General features: G+C 31.8%; 1 protein-coding gene across 1 annotated transcript; it reads right to left on the bottom strand.

Moving 5' to 3' along the window:
* Positions 1-362: 362 nt before the first annotated feature.
* Positions 363-15,988, bottom strand: LOC118747051 (vegetative cell wall protein gp1-like). Its single transcript, XM_036481041.1, has 4 exons — positions 15,811-15,988; positions 5,726-5,772; positions 445-894; positions 363-388 (listed from the first exon to the last, which is right to left on the bottom strand). Exons 2-4 carry the CDS (start codon positions 5,767-5,769, stop codon positions 370-372), a joined length of 513 nt encoding a protein of 170 aa, XP_036336934.1. The 5' UTR covers positions 5,770-5,772; positions 15,811-15,988; the 3' UTR covers positions 363-369.
* Positions 15,989-21,682: the final 5,694 nt, after the last annotated feature.

Consider the following 21,682-nt stretch of genomic DNA (forward strand, 5'->3'; position numbering starts at 1 on the left):
TTTTCTAAAGGCAGTAATTTAAACAGTTGTCAAGCCCCACTTTGACTCTATCCTTTTTTTATAATCTAATCAGGACAAGCAATGCAAAACTCTCTCGGCAGAGACTTAATTACTCAATTTGAGTCTCTTATCAGTGAAAAATTCCCGGAAGTGAAGCTGTCGCAATGCCTAGGCTCATATTTAGCATTTCTTACCAAATAAGAGAGAGTATACATAAATTCTAAGAATTTGTTATTGTCAGAATTTCCGGTGTATATCAATGTCAAGCTCTAAACGAAATGGCTAATCATTGCCTCTAGAGTATTTGAACTGAACATTTTATTAGCCTGCAGAACAAATAAAAGTGGCACTTATCGAAAAAGCTTTATTTTATTTTATGGGCGAAGCGCTACATGAAGGAAAATAAACACTTATGTATGCATTTGCCAACTATGCTAATTCTACCTTTCTGATGGTTTTTGTGACTCCTTTTGTAAAAATCCAGTTGTGGCATCCTTCAAATTATCCTTAAGTTTCTCATTTCCATTCTCGAAAGGTTTCTTCACCTCTTGCAATTTTCTATCTAATGCATCGGTCACTGCTTCTTTTTTCAAAGCAACAGGACTTGGTGCTGGCTTTACGGATGGGCTTGATACGGGCGTCGAAGGTGGTGTGGCTGGTGCGGGTTTCTCAATCGGTTTTGATGGAGTCGGAACTGATGGGGGAGCGACGGTGGCAGCAGGCTTCACTTCTGGTTTAACTGGCTTGGGGTCAGCCACCACTGGTTTAGTTTCTGCGATTTTTTTCGTTGCACTTGGCTGTGTTTGTGGCTGCAGCGGCGGTTGTGGCTTATTTTCTATAGCATTTTTGCCAAGCTTTATATTCAAGTTATCAAAAAACCAACCGAAATGTTTTCTACAAAAAAAGTGAAAACAAAAAGAAAAGAAAAATTGTTTAAGTAATTAAAATTAAATTTACCAAATAAATGGGTATAATTAAAAATATATTAAAATGAAATTTCAGTAATAACTGCAATAATGTATGTAACGAGTAAATGTTAAAATGTGTCACTAAAAATGTGTTTATAATTAGTGCCTATCTATGTATGTATGTACATTAGTGTGCACCAGTACTCTCAAAAATACCCGATCCTTGAGAGTATCGATACCAAAGAAGTACTCGATACTTCCCAACACTAATATACGCACATATGTATGTAGTATGTACATACATATGTATATCGATATTTTCCCTTATAAACAGCAGTACCGAAACCAGCGATGTTTCACAGCCAAATTTTAAAATCGGAAAATCAATTTTAAAAGCTTCGCTAAAACGAATCGATTTGTTAATTGCATCTACTTAGTGAAGCAATTGCAAATCGCTTAGAATAATGAGTGCATGCATGTGCACAATAAACCGCACCTTTTTCCTGTTATTTCTTTTAAAAATCAATAAAAATTAAAAAAAAAATAAACCACCCGAAACTGAGGTATACAATTTGTAAACATAAAGTTCTATAATAAAAGTATTATTTAGATTGTGCTGTATCCAACCTGCTGAGACTGTGCAACGCTCATTTCGTCACATGATTTAGCAAATTGATTTTATTTACATACATACAAACATATGTACATGTCTTTCACTGCTAGGCAATTAACCACTTGTTGCCGATCTAATTTTTGAGTCTACATTTGCACAAAGTATAACCTTCTTTTATACATACAGACATTAGTACATACATATGTAAGCATGTAGATATGTACTTATCTATTGTATATTATGTATACGAAAATGCAAAGCGCTAATAATACAAAAAAAAAATTGCAATCACTCACTATGACAGTTAATCGGAGTGATTGGTCGGCTCATAAAATGAACAAAAACAAATGGTTTTTCGATAGACGCAGTGAGATATGGATACAATGCATGGCATAAATAAGTACGTATGTATGTATATGGGCATATCTAAAAAATAGGTACACTTTCAAAAAAAAAATTTAATTTTTAAATTTGTGAACACACCTATGTTTTATATATCATTTTATTCGTAATCTCTTAATAAATTGATTATTATTGATTGATTAGCTCCGGTTTTCGAGATATCGGTTCTTGAAATTTTGATTAAATTTTAACTATTTTATAAATAACTTCCTCAGTTTTGAAGTTATTTTACTAAAATTTTGCACATAACAGTTTTTTAATATTACCTTAATTATTCCTTAAAATTATAACTCTAACTTCATATCTGAATAATAAATTGTATGCGTGCTATAAGTTAAATTGAACCTATACTAAATTTTAACCTGTTTAATTGGAGGAGTTATAACGCAAAACAACGTCTCTGGTCAATGAGTTGTATGGGAGCTAGATGTTTTAGTGAACCGATTTCGATGATTTTATGGAATAGTTCAGATAATATTAAAAAACGGCTATGTGCAAAATTTTAGTAAAATATCTTCAAAACTCCGGGACTTTTTTATAAAATAGTTAAAATTTAAGCAAAGTTTCAAGTACCGCTATCTCGAAAAGTGGAGCCAATAGGATAAAACTGAGGACGCCAATTAAGTAAGAGCGACTATCAGAACATTTGTCGAAAAAAAGTTGCTTTGATACCACTCTCGAAATATTCTGACTACAAGAAGGAGCATCATTAAAATTAGTAAATCAGGGTTTTTACACACTTCTAGAGAAAATTTGTTTGAAGCATTTTACAGGTATATGTAATTTTGTAAGGACTAGCAGTTATAGAAAGATTTAGATCGTTTCGGCGTATTTTCCAAATGTGCCTTCAATCAAGGTGGTTTTGGAATAAAAATTACGCTCAAGATCACAGAATATTTTATCTTTAAAAGTTAGTTTATTCTGAAAGCACACCTCTTGCTAAGGTATCAAATTATTCGTAATTGTTTGTTGAATGCAATACATACTTAAAAAGTTCTTAAAATTAAATGCTTCAAAACCTATACGCGATAAACCGAAAATTTTGAAAATTTTTGAAATAGTTAAATTTCTTTTAAATCACTCGGGTAAAAAAATTACTCAAAGTTTGATTGTTTACTTTGCCTTAGATGATCTCGAAACAACGAAATGTGTCATTCGAATCTGGTAACCATATTTTTTTTGATTTTCCTCGAATTCAGTGATACAAATTCTTTCGTACCCGTAGACAGCATTCAGATTCGTGGATTTTCTATTATTTATTACTTAAATAGTATATTATTAGTATCGGTAAACTGACTTATTCGAAAATTGTGGAAATAGCACTGTGTTCAGACCAATTTCTCCTTTATTTTATTTCACTCGCTAACTTAAAGTTTATTGGGTTGACATGTACTTCTGTGCAGACTTGTTCCACATACATATGTACATATGCACATCTACCTGCACACGATTGTTGATTCTAACAAATTAGCACAGCAACAAACTCTATTTAAATTTTGAGTAATTGTTTGCGATTAATAAAAGTGTTAATAGAATTGTAGATATAGAAGATGACATGGGAATATCGCATGCGAAGTGTTTGGCGTCAACAGGCCAAGACGATATGTACGTCGTTTAAGGTACAAAACCGCGTATCCTGGTTCTGCCAAAAAAGATATTTGCTCACTGGAAGCTCCTGGCATAAAGCCCTTATCCATTTATCGGGATAAAAGAGGCAACCTCAAATAAGAGATTTTGCATTTTCTGGATACGCGGTTTTGTACTTTAAACGACGATATGTACATACAGTATCCGCCATTATCATAAGCAACCCAATTGCAACGTGATATTGTTTGTCAGTTATGTTTATTTATTTATTTTTGAGATTTTTCAATTCATTCAATAACAAAACATATATAAGCCCAAGTTTAAATTTTTGTCGAAAACTAAAAAAGTCAACAAATTTTCAACCAAATTTCAAACTTTTTTCTCAGCCGTGTTACACTTTTTTTTGTATTATAGCCCATCCAGTTTTAATGTAAAAATATGCAAGTTTCAAGTGGCTAAAAATTACCGTTGATTTTTTAGAAACAACAAAACAAAACCTTCGGCAAAAAACAAATTCTAAAAAATCAACAATAATTTTTAGCCACTTGAAACTTGCAAATTATTGCACTAAAATCATTCAATTTTCAATAAAACTGTGTGCTCAAATAAAATTCCAACACTTATGAGAAACAAGTTTTAAATGTGGGTAAAAATGTTTAGATTTTTTTTAGTTTTCTACAAAGTTTTAAGCTTGGATTTATGTTTTTTTTTTAGAGAATGAACTGTATTTTAATTGGAAATAAGTGGCAAACAATATCACTTTAAAATTGGGGTGATGCTAATAGTATGACCGATACTGTAAGTACTTCTGCAAATTTGCGAATGTGTGAAGGAGTGTTTTTGTTTATTTTATTTTGCAATTTCTTATTTTCTTTTGTCAAACCAAGAAAGAGTCTACGTGACAAAAACGGTGTACGGAGGGAACCATCCAGTGCATGTTTGGATCTACAAAGTGATCGCGATTTTGCGATTTCCAATCTGCTTAGGTAGTAGGTGGCTGTGTGCTGCGTATTTAATATGAATACCTCTGACGTTTTGGCGATTTGTTTTATTTTATTTTATTTTTTAAATATAGTTCATTCAACAGCAAAAATCTGCATAATTAATTTCTTCGATTTTATATAGAACTCGGGAAAATTCAAGATATACCAAAAAGTTTTCATCAAAATTTTAAACTTTTCAATCCGCCCATTCAATTTTAGTATATTAAGGTGCAAGTTTCAAGTTCATTAATTTTTGAATTTTTTTTTTGTTGCACTTGCCTCCATATAAAAATAGATTTTGTTCAAACTTTTTTTTTGTACCCCATTAAATTTTAATATTATATTCTTGCTTGCGAATAAATTTTTTATATTTATATAAAAAATAATTAAAATTAAATATCTAACAAAAAATCAAATATTAAAACGTGTAATTTGTGGTGCGGTTATAATTTTGGCACAAGGTGTATATGGTGTATTCATATGTACATACGTTAACCTTGTAAACAAGAATGTGCTAACGTTTGCATTAATTTTTACTCAATAATTTATTTGTTTATTTTATTTTATACGTCTCGTAGATATGTATTCATCAACTCATTGGGAATAGAATTACATAATGCGTTGATGATTCCCCAAATAATTGCTTCATACATATGTATGTATGTATTTATACACACACATATGTATGTATGTATGTGATAATGTATAAATAAAATTGAATGAAGCTTAATTATAAAGAAATTATGACGACTATCGTTGTTTGTGGGATTTTTTTTTTTTAATAATGTTATGTATGTATGTATGTATATTAAAAATTGGCAAAATTTTGTTGCTCCATACTAAATGAACATCTTTTTTTCAAAAGTTACATTAGGATGTTTTTCTATTACCGTTCGTACCGTTGAATTTCCGCCGCTTTCAATGAATTACCAAATATAAAATATCACTGGTTTTGCTTTTTGTTCCGCTAAACAAGCATAATGCTTTATGTGTGTGTGACTCATTAAACTGCGCAAGCCTAAAAGTATGCTATAATTTATAACCAACATCGCAAAGCTCTTAGAAAAATTTTCATATCCGTCCGACCGTTAAAATTTAAATATTTTAATTTTGTCAGAATAGTGTTGCATTTATGGTTCTTACGCGGTAAAATCCAAAAGTTCCTAACTTATCAAACTGCCCTCGTACTTTTACACTATAATTAAGTCTAATTTTAACTAATATAGACTTACCGTATTTCATCGATTGCAAAAGACAAATACCACAATGCGAACATTTTCTGAAAAAGTAACGAAAACGCATAATTCAATTTAAATATCAAATTCCGCATACATATTTAGAGATAAATAAGAAATCGTAGCATCGTATGTATATAATTACATAATAATACTTAGCAATGCAAAATTTATTTAGAAAAGTCGAATAAGTACTTTCTTTTTGCTGGTTGTTGTCTTCAAACCAAAATTAACAAAGAATGACAGAGATTCGTTCCAAAATAAGTCTAATATCTAAATTACACTATGCGACAGTGGAAATATACATACATTTCGCTAGACAAACATCAAATTGTACTTAACTTTAGGGCAAAAAATTTCTTCAGAGGCTGAGACATACATACATGTTTTCCATCGGAAATTTAAGGGTCATTCCATGCAAAATTTACATTAAAAAACTTTTTCGTGCGAAACATTTTTTTTTGTGTTCTTTGAGGCAAAATATTAGCCACGTATTTTTTTATTTCGACCCAATATAAACAATTTTGGAGTTATGAATTTTCAAAAATTTCATGCTCGAATGAAATACTTCTATCCATTTCATTATAAAAATAACTAGCCGACCTAAAGTTTACGCTTTTTTCTTAGCTTTCCAATGAGAAATACGTTGATTTTTTTCGACCTATTTTTTATAAACAAAAGGTACATTTTTATAAACAAATGATTTTTTTTTAAATTGGAACTACTTTTATTCAGTTATTTTTATTGAAAAATGTACATCAGACTATTGGGTCACGACTGTATAAATTTTAGAATGGGCCATTTAAAACTCTGTTCGCAATACATTTTTTAACTTCAACCTCCGCGCTCCGAGCTTATTATTATTATCGCTCTAGCTAACGTAAATCTTAATATTCTTCCGAAATAGAAAAAACCGCAACATTTTTGGTGATACACCCTAATGTACACTGGGGACGTCGAAGAAGCTTGTATGGATAAGTAGCCGTCCTAACCTTATTTCGGAAGTGTCACTGTGTGGTGTATCATGAGCATCGAACCATCATGGATCTGCAGTAAAATATAATCAGAAGTACTTATTGAATGTATTGTTTATGTTATGATTATAGATCGGATTTCTATGCAAAAAATAAGCCTAAAAATGTGTGCCATCATAACTATAAACAAAATACATTCAGCGTCAAGAATATGAAAACCCCGATGTTTTGACGATTTTATTTATTTATATTTTCCATTACAAATTTTTCTTATTTTTTATAAAAACATAATTCATTGAACAGCAAAAATCACAAGAAACAAGTTTTTTTTAATTTCATACAGAACTCGGGAAAATTCAAGAAATACCGAAATATTTCCATCAAAATTTCAAATTTTTCAACTTGATTTCTTGGAAAAGTTTTGTAAAGTGCAAGTTTCAAGTCGCTAAAAATGACAGTTGATTTTTGATTTAGGGATTTTCAAAATAATCTCCATTTGATACTCATATTATGATGGATGTTTCAATTAATTTGTAACTAATTTCGAATAGCTGGCGATCTTATACGAGTCCTCGCGGAGATAGTACCTATTTAGATAACCTTAAAATGCAAAACATTATCTGCGTACAAAATATCATCAAAATCGTTAGAGCCCTATCCGAGAATCCTATGGATATATATATGCATGTATATATTCATATACAAGAATTGCTCGTTTAATGAAATAAGAAAATAAGAAATGGAAATAATTTTAAATGGTGATAGAAAATTTTTCAAAATGTTTATATTTTCTCTCAAATGTTCTATGAATCATACATGCACATACATATGTATGTATGTATGTACATATTAAGATTTTGAATACTGCTAATGGCTGTATGACTAGATTTCAGTACACAGTACTAGGCAGTCTAGTCATGCTGACACTTTGAATTTGCTCTTACAATTATATTTATAGCCTGTGTACGTACATACTAGGGCATTCAATCCCGGGATCCAGAATCCCGGGATTTCGGATCCCGGACACTTTTCCATGTCCCGAAATCCCGGAATTACAGCTCCGCTGGTAGCAATTGAAAACACAAGATTTTACAGTGTGGAAGGGTTGTTCCTCATTTTATTTTGTTGGCGTTTTGTAGAAAATGAATTTCTGGAGATATTAGTAAGGGGTTTTTACAATTAATATAGATATTTTAAAATACTATAAAAATGTGTAATTAGACATTAAATTACGGACTCTTTTACTGAGGTGTATTATGCTCCCTTTAAAAAAGGCGAACCTACTGTTCACGGTGGGCAGGAAGCGAAGATAGGTTGCATAAAAATGTCGACAAAATCTGAAAGCTGGGTTGTATTTGTTGATATCTTAAGGTTAAGAATCCGCTTAAATTGAAATCCTAGCTGCTCCTGTTTTAAAGATATCCACATTTTATATACTTCTGATAGGATATATTTGGAAGGCGTACTTCTCGATAATTAGAGCATATTTATACGAAAAGAAATCTCATACAAATCTGTTCCCCTTTTTTAACTGACTAAAACGGATCAAATCAATGTGAAACATTTTCATTTTTCCCTACCGAAAGAATAATTGATCGAGATTTATTGGGCGCTACCGGTATACAACTTAGATAAAACACCACAATTACCTTTTTCTGTAGCGTGAACTTTCTCATTACAAACACTTTCAATATCGCAATATATGTATGTATGTATACAATATTGTATGCTATATAATACGGTAGTAATTTTTTATTAAAGGTTTGTTGCTATAAGCAAGTAGCGCAGGCAAGTCGCACTGCGCTCGGGCAAGAAATAAAAATGCTCTAACTTAGGCCAACGGTACTCCGCATAATAAGTAAATAAATTCAAAGCTTGTATGAGATTTATTTTGGTATTTATGTACTCTTCTGTCAGGAAATAATGACTATTGTACATCCAGAACACAAATGCGATCATAAAGAAAATCGCATGAAAGTATGCGCTTTGTGTGTAGGGCTGCCAGACGTCCCGGTTTTCCCGGATATGTCCCGGTTTTAGACTATTTGTCCCGGTGTCCCGGTCCAACCTTAAAATGTCCCGGGTTTCATTTAAGTGTCCCGGTTTTCGATTTGATTGCACAAATTTTGCTTAAAAATGACTACGCTGAGAGAAAAAGGCGTTGTAATATTAAGAAAAATTTTATGAATTTACTGGGGGAATTTACTGGGGGGTATGTACCTAAATACGTTAAAATGACATGCACAGAGTTTTACAATTATAGCAAAAGCCAGAAGTTTTGAAACAAGCTCACAGCAACGAAACAAATGACTGATATTTTAATGTCACCTTGTATTTTTTTTTTTTTTTTTCGTGAAACCTAGATTACTTATAAGTACCGTGCCGTACAAAATTATTGGCTCGGAGACACTTTCATCTGATCACAATTTCTAATCAGATCTTTTAGAAAAATGTTTAAAATGTAGCTTTTGAGCCAATTAGTAAAGTGCAAGTCTGAAGTTACCAGAAAATTTCGTTGATTTTTTGCAATTATTTATTTTTTGCTGACAGTGTCTTCCACATACAAAAAAATGTCGAACATAGTTTGTATGGAAGAAACTCTCAGTAAAAACAATACCAAATATATTGCCTCGTTCAAAGCCATGAGCAAAATCGTGAATACATGGTTTTCCGCAAAACAAGCGGATCTTAGTAATTTTGATAAAAATCTTAACGAACTCCGCACAGCTTTGAAAAGTACTGGAATTTCTCAAACTGTCAAAATCCATTTTATCCTTAAACATTTAAAGCAATCTATTTCATTATTGAATAACGATGGTTTAGGATTATGGTCCGAGCAGGCCGGGAAGTCAGTTCGTAGGGAATTCATTAAATTCTGGGAAAGATTCAAAATAAATATGATTGATAAACCAACTTTTGTGAGTCGCCTGAAGAAAACTGTAATGACATTTTCATTCCAGCATATCTAAAAACTTAACTAAATAATAAAATATTTAAATACTTAAATGCGTGACTATATTATATGGTAAGCCAACAAAAAAAATAAAAGGAAACAAAAAAATATCGCTAGCTTAGAAAGAAAAGTTGCTAAGTCCCATTTTAAAAATTTTACAGGAGAGGAAAAAATCTTCCTATAGCCATTTTCTTTAACTATTTCACAAGACTTTGAATCAAACATTTTGCGCGTTTAAAGCAAAGCAAAACTCCATAAGAATCAGAAGGATTCGATATTTATTAAAAGATGTCGTATTATTTTGGCCTTATCGGATTTGTGGTGCTTCTTTTGGACTTAGCAAATTTTCCTTTTATTGCTTATGAAGAGGAAAAAATAAAACAAATACCTTTATAATTTTCGAAACGATGCGTATTCAATTTCTTTAGCCTCCTATATCAAAATATGAGTTTTCATAAAAAGTGGACTTAGCAACTTTTCACTCTAAGCTAGCGATATAAAAAAATAAAGCAAGAAAAAAATATAAAAAAATAAAACCAAAAAAACCAAAAAAAGAACAAAGAGGTGCAAAGTAAGTTGCCTCTACGTGGTGCGCCTTGGAAACGATTGAAACCGGCTAAAAACTTACATAAACTTATATTTTCACATAATATATATACACACATTTACTCACACATACATTGTTGAATATTTAATTCACAAGGATGTTTTTCTCTTTCGCAAAAGTCGGTCCTAGCATAACTATGTAAAATGTGGATATCTTTAAAACAGGAGCAGCTAGGATTTCAATTCAAAGGGATTCTTAACCTAAAAATATCAACAAATACAACCCTGCTTTCAGTTTTTGTCGACATTTTTATGCAACCTATCTTTGCTTCCTGCCCACCGTGTGTTAAATGCAAAAAATGTAATGAAGTCGAAATCCCGAAAAATTAGATTAGAATTTTTTGCATTCCGAAATCCCGGAATTGTTAAAATGCTTCGGGATTGAATGCCCTAGTACATACATAAAATAAATAAGTCTACAAGATTTGTTTAAAATTAGCTCTAATGCGACAATTTTGCAGGCTAAATTGAAAATAGAAAGATTCCTGTAGCTTTACGTTTGGAATACTTAAGTCTACAAAGGTGAATGCACGCAGTTGCAATGATTATATGTAAAAATTAGTGTATGCATGCACTGAATATGTACACAGCCATTTTATATACATTTTAAATTTATTTATATTTAAATCTTTTTGATCACATTTTCATTCAAACGTAGATACTCTACATATACTCCGCCACTTAGCAGAGCAATTCCTTTAAATTATTCTGCTTAAGAAGCTAAACTAGAGGAAAATTCTACAAGTGGTATCGAAAAGAGAACTAAAAATATACAGTACAGTTTTTAATCCGTGGTAACCCATATTTCACGTAGGTACAACCTGTGTATTTAAATAGTACCGAATACAAATCCAAATGTGTACCCAATGAAATTATAGAATAATCTGTTTTCTATAGGAATCTACTGTTTTAGGGTGCTGTCTTTTTCGAAAGTAATGCAGAATCTTGATGGTATGCCATTTTTAGACACACCTGTCGCCAAAGAGGCAAACATAGATGTATGTAAGTGCAAATAACGTTGACATGGGGAGATCAGTAAAGTAGATTTCTTACTTTCTGCTTTCGATTTCTTGTACTTAAATAATATGAGCAATTACCCCCTTCGAGTTGTAATCTGCTTTTTCCAATAGGCATAAACAGCAGTTAAGGTTTGGTGGAAATGAACTATTAAGTTAAAGTGGTATCGATACCTGTACTTGGAAGTAGCATCGAAAGAAAGTATCGATACCTACTAAGTATCGGGCTAAAAGTATCGAGACCTACTTATATCGATATTTGAACCTATATAAGAATTGTTTATATAAAAAAAACGCTACATATCACATAACTCTGAATTTTTGTCAAAATAACTTATGTGACTATAATTTTTGATTTTAGATGAATGGTACTTAATATTTTTAAGAAAAATTTTAAGTTTTAAAACATGTTTTACTAGGATGGTCTCCCAAAAAAACAAGAAAAAAGTGCGAAGTCCAATAAGTTGTTTTTTTTAAGAAGTCCCCAGAATTGTTTTAACGGAATTTGCTTCTTTTTTATATACGTATTTTATTTGTTATACATAAATATTTATTTTGTACAAGAGAAAGCGATTGAGATCAAAAAAAAGTATTTTATAATTTATTTCATTCAAATGAATTAATTAATAAAACTGATATGTTATTATAACACTGTTCTACAGCAGCACTGTTTTTGCAGACTAACAATGGTATATTTCTAAAAGAAGAAATCATGTTGATAATTTTTGGAAGACAAAGTTCCTAGCTTAGAGTGAAAATTCCATTTGTAGAAAAGAAGAACTTTCTTTCACATTCCGGAAATCAGTTTCAAAAATAAGAACTGCAAAATTGCTTGTGCTGCTCTAGCAATCCGATCCGATCATTAGATCATGAAATATATATATATATATATATATATATATATATATATATATTTATATGATAATTGAAGTCGGTTGTTTTTGCTAAAAATTACTTGTTTTTTTTTTAATTTTTTCAAACACATGGCCGGAGAGGACATCAGCACCCTATTTCGGGTATGGGCAATCGAAGTGTATAATTAGGTTTTTAAGTTTTCAGCACGCCTTCATACAAGTTTTTTTGTTTTTTGTGAAATCGAAGGTAAATTTTTCAGGTATTTGTCCAGAAATTTCCCTAATTCCCCCTTTAGGGTGTAGTAAATGGATTCTTGGGAGTAAGGATCTAATTCAGTTTGAACCGACTTCACAAAAAGGAGGACGTTATCATATCGTCGGAATATTTTTTTATGTATGTTACCGCATAACTTTGGACCACGTTAACCGATTTCGATGATTCTTTTTTCATCGGAAAGGTAGGAGAGGTACCATCAAGGGTGTTTAGATCCGATAATTGGATCGTGAAGAAATTAACGATAATCTTAAATTTTCATATGAGAACTGAAGTCGGCTTTTTTTGCTTAAAAATTACTTGTTTGTAGTCATTTTCGGTTTCAGCGTTCACACAGAAAGAAATACACACTCATTTCAACTTTGCATAAAAAATGAAATTTCAATTAATAGTGGTAGTTGTAAAAGAGTGGTGGCAGCAAAATGGGCAATTGAAATAATTTTTTATGGTCATATTCGTTTTCAACGACTCCAGAAACCTAGAAATATTGGGATCTATACTCTGTTTCACAACATTTTTTTTTTGTATGCCTGTGTAATTAATATACTACAGCTTTCAGATTTTTGGTATGTTCACAAAAGTTAAGGCCTGAGATATTCTGAAGATATTTGCAAAGAAATTTTGCCGAAAAAACCAAACAACCACAAAATTTCCTTTGGATACAAATAAAAAAAGCGTGTGAAGGCGCGCAGTTCGAGTCTCCATACCCGAGAAATAGGGTGAAACCGTTCTTGTCTTCCAATAATATAATTGGATAATAGACCAATCAGAATTCATAAAAAAGTTCATTTGACAGCCTTCGATCTACTCTCGTTCAAAAAAAAAAACCTTACAGTTTCACATTCCTCAGTTGATATTCCTGAGCTGATATGAGACCTATCTATTCAAGAGTACTCGGTATGTGGTCAAAGGTAATCCCACTCTTCCTTTCCTCGTTGTAACCAAGTTCAGAGAGCATTTTCTGCCCAGCGTTGTGTATTGTATAGACTGCATAGCTTCTGAACATTCATATAATTCGAAGTAAATGGCGAGTACGCTGTTTCCATTCATTTATGATATAAAATTGTCGTAAAAGATCATTAAAGAAAATTCAAGGTTGAGCAATTCTATGCATATAGCGCACTAGAGTTCTATTTCTTCTTCTCATGCAGTATTTATTGAATACTATAGCAGCTCATCAGCAACTATTTAAAATAAATAAAAATTTATTAGTATCGAATTTTTACATAATTAGCGCAATTTCAACTCACAGTTTACAGCTCTAATGTACATACATACATACGTACATCAGAAAATGACGAAGCATCAAGGTGAACATCTCTCTCACAGCTGTCCATAATTCACTCTTCCGAAATTCCTCCATTCGGGCTTTCTCAGCTAATAGGCTTTGTTACAAGTGTAAGTACATAATGTTAAACTATAATTTTGGCGCCTAATTACTGTTTTTATGTACACCTATATAAATCAGAATAGTTCGCAAGCAGCACTGGATAACAAAAGCATGACCCAGTAGGAAATAATAGAGTATAGCAACTTAAAACTGTTTAGTTAATTGTGTTTGTTCAATAAAAGTGCGAGTAATTTTTTTCTGCGAAGGCCAGTTCTATATTTGTTCATACTTTAAATGGTTATATGACTGTTTGGCGTTTGCTGGAGTGTGTCTAACAAAATTTAATTAACGAATTCCGCTCTAGGGTTATGTGGGTTTGTTGGCCAAAACTTCTTTTAAGGAACTAATGATTACGAAAAAAGTGCTACATGGAAAAATCTTTTGCTTTATATTCAATTCGCATTTATTCTCAAGGAAGCGAGTGAAACTTTTGAAAAGAGTCCTTGAACATAATTAATAAAATATTCCTTCGGTTAAATGTTAAATGTAATTGTGGTGCTGACCGTATCTTAGGTTAACTCTGTCTTTCGAGGCATTTGAAATTTAAATGTATGCATATATGCTTGGAGACGCCAACAAGACATTGTTTTTCGTATTTTCTGTATTTGAACCTGAAATATCTCAAAGCCCTGATACCGCGAAAAATAGCACAATTTGATTAGGCATATCCCAGCATTAAAAATTCAGCCGTATTAATAAAAATTAATAATATCCTGATGTACTCTAACGTAGAAGTAAAAGTTTATGCTTTAAAGAAAAAGGTTGAAGTAAAAGCATTTCCTTCTTTCCGTATTTATAATGATTACCTTATACTTGCGCGGATATCCTCCGCGGGTGAGATTATAAGGGTACTATTTTCCCATACCAATTGCTTATCCTCTCATAAGATGCTAGTAGAGTCTTATATTGTTTTTCAATCGAAATACAAAAAGTAGTTTGTCGTCATTGAAAAACCACTTTCACTTTCTCACATACCGATTCCTACAGGGCATGTAGCGCATTAGTCAGAGTAATTTCGCCTATACCGCATGATTTTTTATCACAACAGAGGCTTGCCCACATGCGTTATTGTACATATGTAGTTATATACATATATATATATAAATTCATATTATAAGTACATACATACATATGTACATAAGTAGGTAGAAAAAAAACCTTTAAAGAAATTTTGAAAAAAGAAAATTTTGTTTACAAAATGTCCGCTATAAGTAAGAGAACTGAACCATAAAAGCAATGTTTCCGCGCTTTCGTCACTAAAACATTTAATTGCATGTTTTACAAACGTTTATTATCAAAACAGAAGAACATCATGTTTCTGTTACGTCACCGCGAAATGAGCAAAATCGTGAGTAATTCTGCCAAAATCATAATACATAGTCATCGCTGCACACACTTGCATACAAAAGTACTAAAAGGCCATCTGTTGTATCCAACATTGCACTCACCTGCTATCTCTCAACAAATTATACATACAAAAATATATTATCAGAATTAGTGCGCTCTTAGGCATCTTTCTTACGCTCTTTATTATACTACATATTTGCTTTTTGCAGCGATTCTATATTTTGATTTTGGATAAAAAAAAACCCTCCGATTTTCGTTAGTTGACCTCTCCATGCACACATGAATGTCCTTGTATACTTTAACTGATAACTGATAAAAAGCACTTAGTTTTTAAAAATTTAACACTTTCCCCTAAGCTGATAGCAGAATGTATAGTCGGTTTAAATTTTTAATGTCTAATAGAATGCGCTTTCCGTTGATTGTCCGTGAATGCAAATGTTAGTATGTACATACTCGTATGTGTGCACATAACATTGATAAATAGATATTAACACTAACCACATTTAACTACATATTTGCTCATGTTCGGCACTCAAAAATAAAAATAAAGCAACTTACGGTTTTTTTTCGTATCACACCCCGTTAAGTTATGGCTTATTTATGTTTGTACTTATTTCCGTTTAAATTAAAGAGGAAACTTTTCCTAAATTTTACGCATAAAAATTTACCTGCTTCACTAGGCCCAATAACAATTTCCGTTTAACTCTAACAATTCTTGCTTGCTCACGTTTTCTTCGCTCGCTCAACGACAGCCAAATGAGACGTACAGATTTTCAATTTCAATCGTTCACCGGTTACTTAAGAACTCACCAATCTCACTGGCTCGCGATTTTGCTACTGTAAGTAGATATACACATATCGTCGTGTTCCAAGTAGTCGTTGTGCAGTCAATTGTTTGTGGATGCGTTCACATTTGGGGTGACATAACCCAAATAAGATGAGTTCAATGAAAAGGTTTTCTCTCTTCTCACACAATTTTGTGCAGAAATGAGAATAAAAAAATGACAAATACGAGTACACTCCCTATGGATGTACATACATATATGTGGTATCCAATGTTTTGTTAAAAATATTCTTTTCCCCCCTTCACTACCTTTGTCAACATTTATATTCGTGCGGCAAAATAAGCTGTCTTCGCGGCGCCAGGGTGCGTATGAGTAACCGACTTTTTTTTGTGTGTCGCTGGGTAAGAAAAGAGAGCTTATATACACACATACATACATAGTACCTAAAAGAATTAAGTTTATTGTAAGAGAGTTAATTGAGTTTATTGTAAGAGAGTTAAGTTAGCACTCCTTTGATTAAGCCCGTTTGCAGAAAATTCAAATTTGTCTATACTTTATTTGAAAATAAATACACAGCTGCTCACCTAGCCTCAGCTGACTTTGAAAATATGTATGTACCATAGATAGCCGTCGATTATGCGTTTTTCTTTGTTTTTGTGTGTGTTTTTTAATCATATCGATTTCAGTGAGTGGGGTGTGAAATAACAGTTCATTGTTACACTTTTGAATTCAGTGACGAAGAAAGTAGGCAACATTAAAATACTTTAACCCTTTAGGCGGCAGCAAGTAGGTTTCGCTTTGAATGACTTTTGGGATATTAGTTACACTTTTAATAACCGCCTAAGCGATTATTGCTCAGTGCGATAAGGCACGGTTGTCGTTTGTCATGTCAAGTGAAGCCAGGTCCCTCTGCAGCTGGTTTCTGTCCCTGTGATACCACCAATAGGATCGGCTTTGAATACTTTCAGTGCTAGCGCGTTTGCATTCATATTAGTACGACACACAGTGGAGCAAATACTTAAGTTTACTATTCAAAAAGGTCTATAGTCTACAAGTCTTGCCGGATTTTACTTCTTTTTTTTTTTGTAATTTAAAGATAACAAAGGTTTACAAAAAAAAAAAATGTCTGCATATTGAACCAAACCTCTATATCCCTATGTTATTCGACGCCCTGCATGCGAATGCGAATTCTGTTAGCCTCCATCACGTCAGGTTCGGCGGTTAAGTAGGGAAAAATTAGTTTAATAAATCTAAAAATTCAATACAATTCTTCGGAATTTGACCTTTAGATGAGTTTGGCATGTCCTCTAGATGACCTTGAAGAATCAACGGATTCGGCGACAACAAACACTTGTATACATATATGAATTTTTATTTTTATTGAATATATATATTTTTTCCTATTTGACCGACCCTTAAATGACTTCGAACCTGACGGTTAACGGACCTCGGACCCGGATTTAGCGAGTCGAAAGTCCTATATATAAGAATTTTCAGGTTTATTCACACAGCTCATCATTCAATGGACGCAAAGGCCCGTAAATCTTTCGTAGAATATTTTTGTCGAACATTCCAAACGCGATTTCATCGGATGTTGCGATTGCGCATTCTTCTGCGCCATATACCAGCAAGTGTCTTATACATAGAGAGTGTTTGTTTGAAGACAGGAGGTACAGACTTCGTTTTTACTTGTTCACCTCTAGAACCACACCATATTCAACTTGGAAATGGCAGAAATTGTATTGAATTTGTTGATGCCAATGTAAGAAAAGCCCCTTAGGTCCTCCTCCAGCGGATATGTTTCAAGATTTACGGTATCGTGAGTACTGTGTTCGATTTACCGGGTCTGAAGCTTTTTCCACAAAGCGCTACACGTTAAGTAGGCTGATTCCAGAGGCGTGTGCGTCCAAGTCGATGTTTGTCCTCGGAGCGTACGTCCATCTAAAACAATAGAAGCACCCGAGGCCATTACCGTAACTTCTGCCATTACTGTTTGCACTATCATTACCATTAGCATTAAGATTTCCGTTACCATTCCAATGTCATTACTACAGATTACCACTACCATAAATACTTCATAATTCCGCATGCCTATTTTTTGAAGGAAATGTAACCGTCCCTTTTTTTGTTTTTTTTTTATTCCCAGTAGAAACAATATTTTTAAACCAGAACTGAAAACATTTTTATTTCCCAAAATTTATATATGTAAATTAAAACACTTTCCTAATAATTATTAGAAAATACAATATATACAAGAAATTTATAATACAGCGCATATAGCACATATGCCATACATATTCAGGTATAAACTTTTGTTCAAATAATGAAAACCTTTTTTGAAATTCAACTTTTTTCGAGCAGTTTTTTAGGAATCACAAAAAAAAAGAATTATACATTGAAATATTAAGATAATATGAATGCGCGTAAAATACTGCAGCAACCATACACTTCCAAGTAGAATGTACTTAGGTACATATATATGTATGTGTTAAATGTATATTAAAAAAATAATAAATATATGTAAGTATTAGGATGGTCCTTAAAAATATCTATATCTTAATTGTGTATGTGGCACCCCTTTACATAATAAAGGCATCCACGAAAATTACAATATTTTAAAAATAGTTTTTAGGGGTCGCTACCAGAATTTGAAAAACTTTTAATCTGATAATTTGACAAATTATTGAAAACTATTCATAAAAACTCATCGCCAAATAATTTTAATATATTATTGAGCTCCAAAGACTGTTGTTTGGGAATAACTGCAACATTTAATTTTTTTTTTAATTTTTTCTAAGTTGTACAACACAAAAAAGTGGAGAGTTAGTATGGACTTCCTGAGCTCAAAACGCATATTTTTATTTCATTTTCTTTATGGAAAATTTTTTGACATAATGGTATTTTTCTGTGTTGCGGAGCATAATTTCATTCGTGACTAAACTCACAAGTTCGATCAATGCGCTGAGTTATAGCTGGTCAAGTCAAGTGTGAGTTTTTTGCGTTGAAAAAAAATTTCAAAACGCTAAAAATTATTTAAAAATTTAAAAATTTTCCTGATCGTTTTTATTTTATTCATAGAATAATATGAAGGAGTGTCACATACAAAACTAAGATTTTGATATTTTAACCCCTAATATCTTTATTAAATTAAATTTCGGAATTCTTAAGCTCTAGACGCTAGCAGCCGCTAAGTTTTGCGCGCAACCATATTTAATTTAAAATTTTTATTTTGTGAACTGGTTTCAGTTGTGTATTTTTATATTAATTTCAAGCAGTCGAAAATATAATTTTAAGAAAAAGAAATTTTCATTTTTCTAATTTTTCTTACTGCAATTTGTAAGTTTCTATATTTTCCCTTGGCATCTTATTAACTACATACATAGTGTGTATGTAAATAATAAGTAATGTTTGCTTAATTTACATAATTATGTTTGCTGTTGTTTTTTTTTTTCGTCTTCTAATTAAGAATTGCATATGCTGTAAACACTTATTTTTTCTAGCCACTTAATCCTTGCGATTTTTTAAGTACACTTAGGTCTCTTTTTATGCGTTTTTTTATGCGGATTTGAATTTATGCGGTTTTTCAAACTATTTTTTCGCTGTAGCGATTTTGCTTTTTTGAGAGTTTTTATTACTTTTATTTGTTTTTTTTTTAGAATTTTTTACATGGAGAATCTGAATTTATGCGGTTTTTGAAAATGCTGGAACGCATTCCCCCTGTTTTTGTATGAAAGTAAAGAACTTTTTTATGTATAAAACTGTACCGTATAAAAAAAGACCTAAGTGTACATACATATACAATAGTTTGTATTGCGATTATTCAACACCTCTAAGACGGTTTATCGGATTTAGCTCTGAGCAATTTTTCATAAAGATGTTCTCGTATCATTTACTATATCTTACGAGTAATGCGGTTTTTCTTTTAATGATCGTTACCATTTATTGATTCTCGGTTGTCGTTTTTCGTTTTACCGTTTAATTTGAAATATCACAGCTCCACTTAATGATTTTATCATTTCATATCATTCACGTTGTTGTTGTTGTTTTTGTTGTTGTTATAACAATTATGTATCTATTTGTCTATTCTATGTAGTATATATACATACATATAAGGATGTAAGTGTTTGTGTATATACATACATACATACATACATAGTAGAATATATATCTATCGGTGTTGGTAATATTTGTTGTTATTTATTATTCATTCTGCTTAAATTGATTTTCTTATAAGCCTATATAGTATGTAGCTCGTCTAGTCGACCGTTGTTACCACTATTTATTCATACTCGATCTCCGGAGTATGTACAAAGTTTTCTAGTTAATCTAAACATATCCATTTTACTTAGTATTTCAACGATGTCTTTCATGAAAAAGAATTAGAAATTTTCAAAATAAAATTGCTACAAAAAGAATGCGAGCATGCTTAGAAATCTCGAGACTTGTCGGTTTATCGGAATATTTATCGATACTATTATCGCCATGCTTTTTTATGGTGTTATTTATCGAAATCGTTCAACATATACAGTATTGGACATATCTATAGCACCCCCATTTCAAAGCTATATTGTTTGCCACTCATCTATCAGGATAAAAGATCTGCACCGTTCGTGTCAAATTAAAGCGCTTGGCCTGTAGAGGGGCAAACTGGTTTTAATTTTTTCGAACAGAGTTGCCACCTGTAAATGAGGTGTCAAATTAAAAGGCTTGGACTGCTGATATGCAATAAGGTTTTACTTTTTTGAAAAAAGTTGCCACCTTTTAAGCGATTATATTCAAATTATCTAAAAAAATAAATATTACAAAATGGGTATCAATGGAAATGGATTTGAAAATGTTTCTTTCTTAACTTAATTTTAGGAGGGTTGCTACCTGTTTAAAAAATCAAATTAAATCAGAATTAAGGAAATTAAATGTTTCAACATATGGGTGCCAAACGACAGGGGGCCCAGCAAGTAGCAGTTTGAAAATATTTTGAAGTGGGTTGCCACCTGCTTGAAATGTCGAATTTACTTAACTTATCCAAAAGTTATATGAAATTTCAAAATTTGGATGTCAAACGAAAGAGTGTTAAGAAGTCTTTAGTTTAAACATTAAGAATATTTTTGAGGTGTTGGAAGAGGGTTGCCACCTGTCTAAAAATTTATTTCAAATTACAAAATGAATTATTAAAATTTGGGTATAAATCGAATGGGTTTGGAAAATCTTTATTTCTGAACTATATTTAGCGGTTCCGTTAATAACAATATATGTACCGCAATGTTAGAGGAAGAATATTTAAGAATATCCAAGCGCGAAACTACTTTTGAAGGGGGGGTGTCACCTGTTTAAAAACTCGAATTTAATTAACTTTTACGCAAGTTATTTGAAATATGAAGCAAAAGGGTGTTAAAAAAAACTTGAGTTTGAACATTTAGAATGTTTGAAGTGGGTTGCCACTTGCTTATAAAGTGACATTCAAATTATTTAAGAAGTTGGATGAATTATTAAAAGATGGATATCATCGAAATAATTTTGAAAAGGCTTTATTTGTGAAATATATTTATGAGAGTTGCCACCTGTTTAAAAAATTCAACTCACTTAAATTAGGGCAATTATCTAATTCAAATATGTGTTTTAAAATTTGTTAAGAAATCTTTAGTTTGAACACTAGAAATATTTTTTGGGTATTTGACGAAGGTTGCCACCTGTTCAAATATTTAAAATCAAATGAATTATTAAAATATGGGTGTCAATCGTAATGGGGTTAAAAATG

The sequence above is a fragment of the Rhagoletis pomonella genome, unplaced genomic scaffold (assembly GCF_013731165.1).
Source record: "Rhagoletis pomonella isolate Grant_MI unplaced genomic scaffold, Rhpom_1.0 Rhpom_scaffold_00011, whole genome shotgun sequence".
Classification (NCBI taxonomy): domain Eukaryota; kingdom Metazoa; phylum Arthropoda; class Insecta; order Diptera; family Tephritidae; genus Rhagoletis; species Rhagoletis pomonella.